This window comes from Labrus mixtus, chromosome 9, assembly GCF_963584025.1.
Source record: "Labrus mixtus chromosome 9, fLabMix1.1, whole genome shotgun sequence".
Lineage (NCBI taxonomy): Eukaryota > Metazoa > Chordata > Actinopteri > Labriformes > Labridae > Labrus > Labrus mixtus.
In genome coordinates, this window is record NC_083620.1 from 3,415,846 (window position 1) to 3,430,370 (window position 14,525).

Consider the following 14,525-nt stretch of genomic DNA (forward strand, 5'->3'; position numbering starts at 1 on the left):
TGTTACAGTGAGACTGGGTAACAAACAAATTAATGGTTTCTAATTAGCATAGAAATAAGTAACAAAGTGGCTTTTATTCACACACACACACTCACGCCGCTGACTCCGTTTTGCCTCGGTTACTATCCCCGAAGCTTGACCAATTTTTCCCCACACCAGGGACACAAGAGTATGATCTTGAACTGTCAATGTCAAAGGGGCTTGAGGCTTTTAAAGAGACAAGAAACATCGTGAGGTGATTGTGAGAAAGCTAAAAAATGAAGTCTAACTTACTGTTTTTGCTGTTTCTGCTCTTTTACTGGCTGTTAGATTTATACACTATCTATATCCAAATTTAAACTTTCCAGATATTATGGCAGTCTGAGAGTTAAGGGGGTCACTTTTCTTTCAATATTTGTCGCCCCCAACATTCGGCTTTTTCTCTACTGAAGGTGTACTTCTAGGTACTAAAGTTGTCAACATTTTGGATCCCTATCTAAATCATGTGTTTTAAAACGATGAAATCTCTGGAACGCTTTTTTTTTTTTTTTACAGCTTCAGTGCAGAAGTTGCATCGTTTTTTAACACGTGGTATCGAACACTGACAGCATTATTTGCAGCTTGTTGTTAATTCTTTCTTGCCAAATATTAAGTTTTTTTCTGAGGATGAGGGAGGTGGATACACTCAGGATAGGACTAAAGGCCTTTCCATTCCAGTGTAGGATCTGTGTGCTGCAGAGGAAAGAATTACGTGACAGCAGGTTCTTAGACTGAAGGTGAAAGAATTCATCATTTGGAAACAGGTTAAATCAAAGTTAAGAGGAGCAAAAGTGACGTGCATTTACTTCAAAATGTCATGGTGTGTTAGAAATCCCTCCAAATATGACGGCGCCTGGGAGGAAAGAAAAACCAGAGCCTTGTTTCCTCACCTCTCCCCTCCTCTTCCTCCTCCATACATTCTACCTCTTATTCACTTTCAGTCCCCTCAGCTGCTCTCTCCATTACTTCATTGTTCCCCTGCGCTGCTTTTCACTGTTTGGCTTTCCTGCATGTAGCGCTGCACACCGGACCTCCACCCGGTCTCAGGAACACAACAAGTACCCACTTCTGAGATGTCGTCATGTTTTCCAAATCCTGTGCAGAAAACACGGCCGCTTGCAGCCAGGTTATAGCAAGAGGAGACCTGAGAGGGACCGGCAGTCTGGCCAGGACAAACGATTAAAAGACTCCAGCCAGGTGGTTACATGATCCACTAGCCCGCACGGTAAAAGTACTGCCTTGAAAATAAAAAACACAATATATCATTTCATACCTTTTGCTGAAACTGGTGTTTTGTCAGTGATTCTGTCATCCCTGATTGTTTTGTTTACATTTAAGTCTTATTTTTCCCAACTTTATTTAATGCTACTTCAATATTCAAACAAGTTACAAGTTTGCAATGAATTCTGGGTATGCCTCGAGTGCAGAATTCAGACCTATGGAAAGTGCCTAATTGGGCGTAGTAAAGTGTGTATCAGAGCCGTCACACACTTCATGATGTCACGGTGGAACAGCTTTAAATCTATTCCCTGGATCTTGCACAGCAGACATGTAGATAACAGGGATCATTAACAGCTTTGCCATTACATTTCCATGACTTGTCCAAGTCTTTGAGGATAATTTCCCTGACCATACATTAACAGTTTTATGAAAAAGTCACACATGAAGGGATGGGGCATTATATGGTTACGTCTTAGGGATGAAACTTTATCAAAATCTCATGGTACGATTCAATAATATCACAATAACAAGTCCAAAGTACGATATATGGCTTTTTCTTTTTTCTAAAGACCTATTGATTCATACCGTCACAGGTCCATGAGGGTATTCACACACTTTTGTTCTCGTGAAATTGAATATACTGTTACATCCCCATCACATCTTCTAGTCTTCAGAGCGCTTTTTATACCGCAGGTCACACCTACCCATTCACACCATTCAAACACTGATGGCAGGTCTCGTTACTTTCACACTCACTTTTTTACTTTTCTGCTTCTTGTTATTTCACCTCCCTGTGGTTTCTCTCTTTTTCTAAATAAGAGACTGTATGAGCATGTTGATGTGAAGCAGAGAAAGGAGGAGAAAGCAGCCGGCCTGAGAACAATAGCAACTCGACCTTTACATCGCCCTGGGTGCGTGCACAGAGCTCAGATGTCACACTGTTTATGTAAACCTCCTCTGACCTGCTGCTTTCAGAGCATGCAGAGCTCAGGATGGAGGCACTTTTTAATAATGTGGTTTGTAAATGGCTAAAGTCTCAATTCTGACACATTTATCACAGATATACTTATGTGTTTTTTTTTTCAACTTTGTATGTCACTTGTCTAGTTGTCTTGATGGGATTCAAAGTCACTTAACACTAAACAAGGAGGTCAAACTAACGTTTCAGTCTATCTGCCAATGGCTGGGGAGCCAAAAATGTTCTATTTAATTAAAATATATTTAATAGGCCACAAGGCTGATCTGTACCACATAGAGGCATTAGCTGCCGCAGTAAGCCAATCTCCATAAACTGGAGCAGGACAGCATCACTAACCACTGCTGTCTACCAGCAGCCCCTGAGGAGCCACAGCTCAACACTGGGAAGTCTGGTTTGTTGTGTGATGGTCCGCAGGAAACATAGCACTTAGCAAAAAATTATAACAACCTCCTCTGAACCAACCAAGAAACACTTCATGTTACTATAAATGTTCTCTCTGTTTTTAACCTGCATCACGTCAGGTAAAAATGTAAACGTGAATTAAACATGTAAAGTTTGATGAACAGCTTGATAAAAAAAGGGGGCGCCATCAGGCCGATGGTGGGCAGCAAGGGTCAAAATATGCAATACAAGTACTGACGGTCACACATACAGTAAGCATACAAAAAGGGCTCATGAACTTAAAGTTAGTTTTATACTGATAGGGGGAACCCGCCAATGACCTCCCTTATTTTATCAACCAATTTAGATTTTAACCTACTTTTGGTGAGTAGGGGGGTTCAAATTTTGGACGAACTGGAGTCCCACATCTTCATGTACAAAAGGTCCAGGTTAGATTTGTATAAAAGGAGACTAGAGAAGTTTTTTTCTACATTTTTGTGAGATAATAATATTTGTGAAACTTCTGGAATTACAACCAAAGAAGAGAAATGTGTGTTTCAGATGGAGAGACGTTTCAGCTGCTAGCAGAATGGTTTCTGCTCTTTTTCTGCATTTTTCCACAATGAAGCAGTGATCTGGCACGGATTCCTCATCTGTTCTGTACAGGCTGGTAGAGAGAGAGGGGCATGACATGCAGAAACACTGAAAGTCGATTCAGGTTTGAGATGTGAATGTTGTCTTTGTGTGAGTGTGATAAGACTTTAATGAATCCAAGAGTGACATCAGCAGCCATACAAGAGCTTAAGGTGCCCACGGTCAACCTGAGAATTCACCGAACAAGGAAGTACCTTTCAAATCACACCATAAACTAAAATCTGTTTACGCAAAGCCTCTAAATTTGTAGCAACAACACATTTTCAGTAGCCAGGTTATAAGCCTATATGGTGTGTCATTAGTCTCTTTGTCTTAAGCCCACCGGAGCTGATCACTGTCACAGAAAAATAAGATTTGATGTTTTACACCTCTAAAACCAAACAGTATGTCGGCTACATCTGCTTAAGGAGATTGACAGCTGAAGTGGTTAAAGAACGGCAGCATCAGCCTCTGTTATGTTAAGAGGCAGCTCAAAAGGGGATGTGGATGTTTGTAGAGTTGCTGAAATGATTGGTATTTAGACATTACAATAACAATCTAAACTAAACACGACTCTTTGGGTGCTGGCGGTGCAGTGGTTAATGCATGCGCCCCATGTACGGAGGCTGTATTCCACCAAGCAGGCGGCCTGGTTCAGGTCCGACCTGTGGCTTCTTTCCCGCATGTCGTTCCCATTTAACACCCATACAGGATCCAAGTGTATTCCTGTTTTGAGTATGATAACGATGGAAACGCCCCTCCAGGCTGAGCAGGCTACATGTTTTCATTTCAATCCCGGGAGGCAGAATAGCTGCTCCGCAGAGCAGTCAGACAGGTGAGACGGGCTGCAGGCTGCAGAAATGCATCCAGCCATACCTGAGGGCATGTGGGCCAAAACAACACAACCAGCAGCTGGAGAACTTTATAGATCCCTGCTTTACTGGGCACGAGGGCTTTCACAATACCAGAAGTTTAAACTTAGATATCAAACTTGTAAAAGCTTGCAAAAGATTGCAACTTTCACTGCAATTATTTATTTACAAAGCTGCTGCAACATCAGACAATGCAGGCTGCAGTGAAATCCAGGAGGGACTGAAAAACACAAGAGATTTCATTCATCTTTACAGACGAGCAACAGGGTTTCACTTAGGTTTCAATCCGCCTTTTAGCAGCTGGTGAATAATGAATATCTTGTTTGTGTTAATAACTGGACATGGATCTTTTGCTCTGTCTGTTGAGTAACTATGTTTACCTTGAACATAAATAAAAAGCACCTATTACTCATTCATACGAGACAGCTAGAAGTCGGCAGGTCAGAAGCAAGAATTTAGCAGCACTCCCTTACCCGACCCCATCGATACTCCATGGAGAATCAGCTCTGTAGTCCAGGCACAATAATCCACTTCACAAAAGCATTCAGACACTTTTCACTTGACAAAACTCGTCTGAAATGAGACTTGATGCAGCGTAGAATGAATCACAAGTCTGAAGAGAGCGAGGCGAGTCCATCATGAACTACGTATTGGAGTTGGAGTCAGACGCCCTGCAGGCAGCAATGACAAGCTGTGTCAGAAATCACTCTGTGCATTGTGCTCTCCTGAGCAGCCTGTCAGTCTTCTACACACGCACGCACGCGCACGCACGCGCACACACACACACACACACACACACACACACACACACACACACACACACACACACACACACACACACACACACACACACACACACACACACACACACACACACACACACACACACACACACACACACACACACACACACACACACACACACACACACACACACACACACACACACACACACACACACACACACACACACACACACACACACACACACACACACACACACACACACACACACACACACACACACACACACACGCTGTAGGAGCAGAAAAGAAGGCTCCGAAAAATTGAGCAAATCCATATGTCTGCGTGTGTGAGAAATAAAGAATGTAAACCGGGGAAGCAAGCTTGGGAAAGTACCTTCAGAACCAACAAAGAGGCATTGAAGCGTATTGAAATGTGTCTTCAAACAGTTAATCTTAATATATCTGGTTTTAAAGTAAAGTACCTCATTAGGGATCTACTATAATCTGAATAGAAACGGCTGATTACTTTTATAAACTCATTTCTGCTCCGCTTGCTTTGCAGAAATGTGGGCGTGGCTGATGACATTTTTGATTGACATCTGCCGGGCTCCAAACACACTAATGGTGCATGTGACTCACTGTGCTTCCCTAAACTTTACATTCTAGTGTTTCTACGATGCACAAAAGTTTTCAGGGGGATGCTGCTCGTGTGAAAGCAAACAGCCACTATTTCCTGTCAGCTTCCTCGTATATTTTCCACGTGATGTGACGGTGAGCTGATGTGAGAATGCACCAGGAAATATTCAGATAAATTATCCACAGCACATGCATGTCCAGTGTAGGATTTGTCCTCTCTGAACTGATCATGGTCTAAACTTCAGGGCTTGGTTCAAAGCTATCTGATAGCTTTATTCCTGTTTGATTACTTTTGTGCCCTGAAGATGACAGAAACTGCAATGATGAAACCAATTTCTAATACTCTTGGATGCTTTATATCGTTTATTTAAAAGCCTTTTTTACACATTTAGCAGCTTATTTTGGATCTCAGAGTCTGATACATGATCTCATTAACACAGTCACTCTCACTGTCAATGAATGCCAAAGAATGCTGCTCGGCCACACAACACCACCGAGTGACTGCCTCGCCCCAGGGCAGAGCGAACACACACACACACACACACACACACACACACACACACACACACACACACACACACACACACACACACACACACACACACACACACACACACACACACACACACACACACACACACACACACACACACACACACACACACACACACACACACACACACACACACACACACACACACACACACACACACACACACACACACACACACACACACACACACACACACACACACACACACACACACACACACACACACACACACACACACACACAGAATGTGAGGACACATGGACACACCTTGTCAGATATCAAACAGATTCAAATTCAAAACGCTCTGACATCAAAGTGACAAAATCAGAGAGATGCTGTGATGAAGGAGGAGAGAGAGAATAGAACTTTTTGTGGAGATAGAAGTGTCCTGATGACAAACAAACACAGGCTGTCTCACTCACCTGCCTGCCTCACCTGTGTGTCCTTGAAGATAAAGAGCACTCAGTCAAGGTTGCTACACAAAGCAGCTCCTACCAACTCACACAAACTCCAACAAAAAGTTAACCCTTAAACAACACAAAACCTCATCTTCCAAATGAAAACCCTCAACTGAACTAAACTGATTTGCCACCTTCTGACAGACTTTTTCGAGTGTCTGGGTTTCTTACCAGAGGTCTGTACTTCATGGCTCCTTCCCCTGCGCTCTCCAGTAATTTGGACCGTTGTGTTTTTTTTCCCTCACTCCCGGAGCGCAGGAATAGTGCAGCTATAAGAATGTGGCCTCCAGTGCCGCGTCCCACCACTATTTCGCCTGGGGTTTGTTTTTAGAAGCTCTCCCCCCGGCCCAGAGACCCAGCTGCCATGGCTTCTCCTCTTACTGCTGCTCGCACACACTTGACACACACCTTGCACTGACTCTCCTGCTCGCCACTCGTTGGTCCACCTCTCTCCTCCCGCCCGATAGAGGAAATAGTCCCTGTGTTAGGTGACACATAACCCCCCCCCCTCTCTCTCTGTGTTTTCCTTTCCCTGTCGCCTCTCCTCTCCTAACACACACACACACACACACACACACACACACACACACACACACACACACACACACACACACACACACACACACACACACACACACACACACACACACACACACACACACACACACACACACACACACACACACACACACACACACACACACACACACACACACACACACACACACACACACACACACACACACACACACACACACACACACACACACACACACACACACACACACACACACACACACACACACACACACAGCTGAAGTGAGCCTGAGTGAAGCTGCTGTGTAACTTATATTGTACTTTGAACTCATGAGTAGAACAGACTCTACTCTGGGATGTAATGGACCAAGAAATGACCGTGTTTATGTTGCAGACGTAAAAAATCTGCACCAAAAAGGAAGTCTTGCCTGGAAGTCGTATAATGCCAACCTCTAGCTTCACCAGAATAAACTGAGAACTTCACATCTGGTGCCAGAGAGATTCTGGACAGTGATTGCCGATGGGTTCAAAGAATGACTGCTAATAAAGAGTCAGCAAGTTTGAGCACAAAAGTGTTTCCTCTTCCTTTCCTCCTCCCTTTCTTTTTCCTCCTTCACTCCCACTCTGCAGGTTTCAAGATGATGCAGAGCCCAGACAAGCAGCCAGGAGTCCCACTGTCATCCAGCTCACACACACACACACACACACACACACACACACACACACACACACACAATACACACACAGAGACACACACACATATGACGCACGCATGTATTCATGCACGCACAAGGACTTACCATCATTAGTCCAATCATATCATTACAGGGAGTGTTATTTCTCCAAACCAGTGTTCCACACACACCCGCACCCGCACACACACTCACCCGCACACACTCACCCGCACACACACACACACTCACCCACACACAACCACACACAACCACACACACTCACTAACTGCAGATCAAAGGCCTCCCCAGTCTAATTCATCTGCTTGTAAACACTAATAACAGCTGACATCTAACAGGAGATGGGCGTGTGTGGCTGAGAACGAAGAGGAAGACAAGTTTCCACTACAGTGAAAGCCGTCGGTGGCAAGTTTGAAACTCAAAAGTTTTTAAAATGTAATTCTATGACGGATTTAAGACTGTGGACTAAATGTAAATGAAAAAATGCTTGACACACAGATGAGACCTCAAGAGTCCCTGAAGCCAGAAACAGCAGGGCATTATGGACCAGAGGCCGAAAACTGAAGCTTCAAAGAGCAGAGCAGCAGCAGGAGAGCCGAGTTTTATAACCTCATTAGGATGAGTCTCTGCTTCCCGTTAATCCGTGCAAATAGTCTCATGAATCCAACAAAGTGCTGCTCACTGCCTCTTAATATTCAAAGTCTCTTGATCCATCTCACTTATGCAATATCAGGATGAATAAGAGAGAATGTTGTGTTACCTGAAGGCTTGATAAAAAACACAAGAAAGAAAGTTACTTTTTGTTTCGCTTTTAGAGACGTACTTTTCAGATTCAGCTTTTTTCAAAAATGTCCAAAGGCAGCTGAACGCCTGTTCTGCATTTTCTTCTTTCTCCTGTTCGTGGTAAAATTTTGCTCCGTCAACTCTGCAGCTCACAAAAGGTCAAATAAAGTCTCAGTCAAGGTCATTCCATTCATAGTCATGTTCATGCTCTTTGACACAGACAGAAAATCACTCCTGTGTCTTTCAAATGTCACAAAAGACCTTTAAAAATGGTGCAATGGTTAGCACGTGCACCCCATGTATGGAGGCTATGGTCCTCCAAGCGGGCGGCCCGGGATCGAATCCGATCTGTGGCTCCTTTGCCGCATGTCATTCCCCACTCTCTCTCTCTCCATTAAAGGCAGAAAAAGCCTAAATATAAATCTTTAAAAAAAGAAATAATTGGAGCTTTAACTTGCTATAACTGCTTTTCACAACACAACTGACCATGAAGAATCATTCAGTGTTTTTCCACTTACAGACAGAGTGCAGGTGTAATCTTCATTGTGTGTTTTGGAGTACTACAGAGACAAAGAGAAGACAAACCTTTGAAAAACAGTGCACACACACCTTCTCTTCCACACTGCCCTCTGCTGATCACCCCGTGTCTAAATGAAACTCAGTGAGAAGCTGTCAGCTTTTTGCTGAGGCAGATATCACAACGCCTGAGAATAACTCCATCACGTCTCCCTGCACACGAGCAGAGCAACACACACTTTGTCCTCGGCTCAGCGGTGTCAGACTGAACTTTGTACTCCTCGTTTGATCCTTCACTCCCTGAACCCCTCACTCATCTCTCTCTCTCTCTCTCTCTTTTCGTTGCCAGAAAAATCAGAGCCCCTGCTGCAGGAATCTGAGTAATGTTTTCCAGACACGCTCTCTCTCTATCTCTATCTCTGTGTCTCTCTCTCTCTGTGTCTCTCTCCCTCTCTCTCTCACCACTGTGTGAGAATTCAGTGGACAGAAAGCAAAGACAGAAAAGAAGGTGGAACTGTTAAACAATCAACATCTTAGCTATCATTTATTAATCTGTGCAATATGTCTCCCTTTAAAACTGACATTCACTGAGTGTGGCAATCTTTGAAAGGTGTGTGTGTGTGTGTGTGTGTGTGTGTGTGTGTGTGTGTGTGTGTGTGTGTGTGTGTGTGTGTGTGCGTGTGTGTGTGTGTGTGTGTGTGTGTGTGTCTCAGTGTGTTCCTGCAGGCTCATGCTGAGGCAGCATATTTGTTGGAGGAGTTGGAGGAAGGAGGGGCCGTATCTGACCCCCCGTATCTCGCTCAGCTGTCAGACTTTAACCCTTTCTTATCCATTTTTCTTATCCAACTTTTACTTCACTTTCATCCAAAACTAAAGGGTTAATCTGATATTTTGACACCTGGGTATTATCACTGTATCATTATGCATGTGGGGAATTGGGCGTGATTAATCGTTCTATTAAAAAGTGTCCAATTCTAACATTAGCATATAACTCTCCCACCCCACAAGGCACACAAGCAGATTCCAGACAAATGTGCAACCCACCCAGTCGTGGCAGCCTTCCCCTCCAGCTGAGCCTCGGGGGTCACAGGTGTCTGGCTGCAACTCAGAAATGAGTTTGATGCAGGTTAAAGTTTTTGTTGCTTTTGCTATTTGACGACTTATTTGTGACTCATACTTATTCATTTCATATTTATTTGGAGGCCTTATAAAAAACATTCTGCTTAGGGCCTCACTTTTGCCAGCACTGAATCCCCTGGTATCAGAAACAGAATCTGTCCTCTCCTGGCAGCCCACATCAGCTCACATCATTATAAAAGCTATCCGTCTTTTATAACTCTGCAGTAATAACTGATGTGACATAAAAGCACTATGAGGGGCATAAAGCCATGGAAACAATACAAACATTGTTTTCTTTATCGGCCTTTTGGCAAACAAAGAAGCTTTTCAACAGCAGACTCTGATGTCATGTGCAACCTTTTGACCGTCAAGTTTGTTATTGTATTTACTTTAGGGGATAGTTATATAGTCCAGATCGGAGAAGGGGTTAATGATTGCAGCCGACTACCAAATGCTCCACTGAAATATGTGTGTGGTAGGTCATCAAAAGAAACGCAAAAAGTGTGTAAGTAGCTGCTATGTTGATGTTCTCTCCATTACTCTTATATACCACTTTGGGTGGTGGGACAAATCAAACATTATGTTGTTTACATTGTGGGGAAGGGGGGAAAAAAAGCTTAAATCCCACTGACCGCTCCGAGGGTAACACACATGACCTCCACTCCGTGGGAAATCTGAAAAGGGAACTTGACTTTCCCCTCCTGCTCACTCGCTCTTTATTTCTCTCTCTCTCTCTCTCTCTCTCTCTCTCTCCTCTGTCCCCCTCCCCCTAAATTCTTCTTTCCTCGTTCACTTCCTCTGCCTCAGAGTTTGTTCACAGTTATCTCGGATATATTTAGACATTTTCCACTCTCATTCCGACTGCCCATATGATCCGGAAATACGGCTTGGGAACGAGTTGTCGTGTAACATCATGCCACATTAACTGGAGGTTAAAATGTAAGGGTTACAGATCTTCAGTCATATTTCTTACCAAAAGCTGCCACAAGGGAAAGACAGAGAGCGCTGTTTGAATTGCACAAATAGGATGGGAACATTTTGGTATTGAAAGGTTGCCCACCGGGTGTGTGCAATACAGACAGTGTGCAGAAGTAATTTAGATAAACAAGAAGTAACCTAACATTGGGTGCCTTTAGGACTAATATTTTCTATTGTTGTATTGTCCTGTCTAAGCCTCACTTTCAGTCAACAACAGACTGAGAGCTGGAGCTGAGGCAGGTTTTAAGCCTCTTGACAAACCGTTACACCATGCCCATCTGTCAATCATGTCAGCTATGCGCCAAACTATGGATAACACGTATTGTTTTCAAAATCAAAACGGAGCCAATTAAAAAAATTCACCCTCATGATGACAAAAACTAAGTCAGACCTATTTTGTTTTTTGTACCAGGCTGTAAACATCCTTTATTTATCCTGTAGAAAACGCCGTTTTGGCCAGTCATGTGTATGTGACTTCCGGTGTTCGCAGAGCCAGCCTCAAGTGGACACTCGAGGAACTGCAGGATTTTGCACCTCCACATTGGCTCCATTTTTCTAGACCAATGGTTGCCACTTGGCTTTAACAAAAGATGCACACGTTGAGCTGCCCTCAAAAGAGCACACAATGCAATGTGTCACAACATCCCAGTTGCAGCATCCTCGACATGTTACATTTAATTATGTCACACTCTGTGCCCTCATGACTCATGGCCTCGAACATTGCATGAAAATGAAGTCATGAGAGCAAACCTGCCTGTAGAAATCCCCCTGAATACGGGGAATTTCCGTTTCAACATGTGCAAACCTAGCTTAGCAACACAAGCTAATGCTAAATACTGAGAATGTTCTTTTCCCACCTAACAGAGCCTTACACTACCTATAAAAACAACAAAGGTCTGATCATTAAAGGCAGTATCTAGGTAGATTTTTTTTTACTCTAGGTAGATTGGTCTCTCAGTAAACATTAGCGATGCACTGACCTGATACGTTGGATCAACAGTGGCAGAAACACTGACTTCATTAAGGGAAGTATCGGTTTAAACTGCTCCAGATTCCACTTTCTATTTCATTGGCCTCAGGTTATCTTTGATTCCAATAATATTTTCAAAGCAATAATAACAGAGATAAGACACCATTTCATTAAAAGTAATACAAATATGGTGTGGGCAATAGATTATGGGTTGCCACTTTAGCTTGGTTGGTAGAGCTGACACCCCATATAGAGGTTACAGTCCTAAATGATTAAGGTCAAAAACATCAAATATCCTTGGACAGAATCAGCCTCCAAAAGAAGCTTTAGGGACGAGGGATCTATCGGTAATGCACTGTTGCGTCATAATGAGCACGCCCTCTGTTGCTCTGCTTCATTTTCAACTTATGCTGTAAAGTTTTCATCAGGCTGATGAATCCCAGGCGTAAAGGATGCTGCAGACTGTGACATCAGGAATAAAGCATGGGCCGAGGCCTTGTGGCTAAATAGCACCATGAAGCACAAATCCACATGTGACTCCAGAAAGATTAGCCTGGGATGGAGCAATAATGGGAAAGTAGAGGATAGTAAAGTATGTAAAAGTTGGCACATCTGCAGGTTCATCAAGTTCAGGGATGAGAAAATGTGGTTACAAAGAGGGCCTTATTATTTTATTCTCACTGCCAGAGGCTCAAATTGTTACTAATGGAACAATACTCCCAATTAGGCAGTAATAATTACTTATAATTTAACGAAAGAAACAAATATAAAAGCTTTCTTTTGACTTTTTTTTTATTCCCACATTTATATTTTCAAAGTCAAATTCAAATAGTAATGCTTAACTCAATGAGTTTAACACAGAATTAAAGCTAATTTAAGCAACTTTTTCAGTGCAATTAACAGACAATTAACAGATTATTAAAGGACGTTTTACCTACTTGTGTTTATTTTTATCTTCTATTCTATAGAAGAGTTGTACAGTGTAATTTTGCCCAAACACCTTTTTCTGTGAAAGGAGCAACATCCTGAAACCTCCTGCGGACTTCACCACTTTAAAAAGAGTCACCAAGTCCTGGTTAGTTCACTAACAGACTTCATGTATTAGGAGCTATATCACAGCTCAATGTGTGTCTAACCATATTGAAACTGTTTATCTTTTATTTATACAAAAGCTCTTCCAGGGAAAGATGTGGCTATAAACACTATGATACTTGTATTGCTGTCTTCAGTTGGTATCATATCTGTCCATATTCAAATAAAACAAAAATGAATAAACAATCATAGCCCAGTGTTTCCCCTATATGCAACTAGCAGCGGAGGTGCACGGCTGCTGAAATATGACCTCTGCTGCTGATTCTTTTCTTTTTATGAGCAGAGAAAGGAAAGTAAAGGAGAGGAGAGGAAACGGAGTGGAAGAGAGTAAAAGAAAGGACAGGGCTCCTTAGAAACTAAAATTAAATTCATTTGCGCTACAGACTCAAATGTGACCATCGTTTTGAAATAAATTATTCATTTTCTTTCTGACTCCTACCGTCTTTTTCCATAGCCCACAAACCAGGTAAGGACAATAGGGTGGTGTTTGGTTGATTATTTTTTCCAATAAATGTTAATCATTATTTTAAAGAAAATATTTATTTTTTTAAATTGCACGCAACTAAAACATTGTTCCACTTCACCTCCGCTGCTACAACTCCAACCCAGAGGAAACACTGTAAATGTGTCTATTTATTTCATGCAAAGAACAAAATCACTAATCAAGATTACTAAAGAAATATTTCTATTTCTCATTCCTTCATGATTAGATTTTGTCATTTGTTCTTAATTTTTACAACTTATTTGTATTTGACTCTGGGCTGCATTGAATGAGTAGGGGGCCTGCATGTGGCCTGTGCATGTGGATTATCCCTGCATCATTGGCTTTGGGGACTGTGATGCAATCACTCAAACCTGAATGCAATACTGAAGGAGCACAAACTACGAGTTAGAAAACAAGAAGAAGTCAGCACTAAAGAGGAAATAAGGAAGAATGTAGAGAAGCCACCTTAAAGTTGAGAATAAAAACAACCCTTATTAACTCACATTTTGTCAGTCGTATTGCTTGGTAAACAGAAGTATTTTCTAAGCGTCATGTTTTACCAGGAGTTTTCCATAGAGGTATCCTCCTTATCCTTAATGATTGAAACCAGCTCAAACTCTGAATAAAGCAGTGACATCTTTGTTTTTTGATGTTAAGGTGGGCTGTGAGCTGAGCTGCCGCTAGCTTGTTTTCCTGTGCTCAACTTTTTTGGGTTACTTCTCAAAAACAAACAGACCAAGTTGTTGATACCAGTATAACACTGAAACCAGCAGTTTTAAAATCTGTTTCTCCAACACTCCTTGGTCGACACAGGCTAACAAAAGGGGCTGCGACCTGAGCTGCTGCTAGCTTGTTTC

At 42.5% G+C, this 14,525-nt stretch overlaps 1 protein-coding gene across 4 annotated transcripts in view; it reads right to left on the reverse strand.

Annotated features, from left to right (window-relative positions):
• LOC132980064 (unconventional myosin-Ic-like) overlaps positions 1-14,525 on the reverse strand; it is a 74,309-nt gene that overhangs the window by 33,799 nt on the left and 25,985 nt on the right. Inside the window, exon 1 of one of the 4 annotated variants that reach the window (XM_061045970.1) lies at positions 6,669-6,981. The exons of 2 other annotated variants lie outside the window; for them this stretch is intronic. In XM_061045970.1, the coding sequence (XP_060901953.1) occupies positions 6,669-6,686 (18 nt within the window). In that variant the 5' untranslated portion in view covers positions 6,687-6,981. Of the gene's footprint in view, positions 1-4,577; positions 4,756-6,668; positions 6,982-14,525 lie in introns of those variants that run through there. One more of the 4 variants, XM_061045968.1, reaches the window with a different exon arrangement.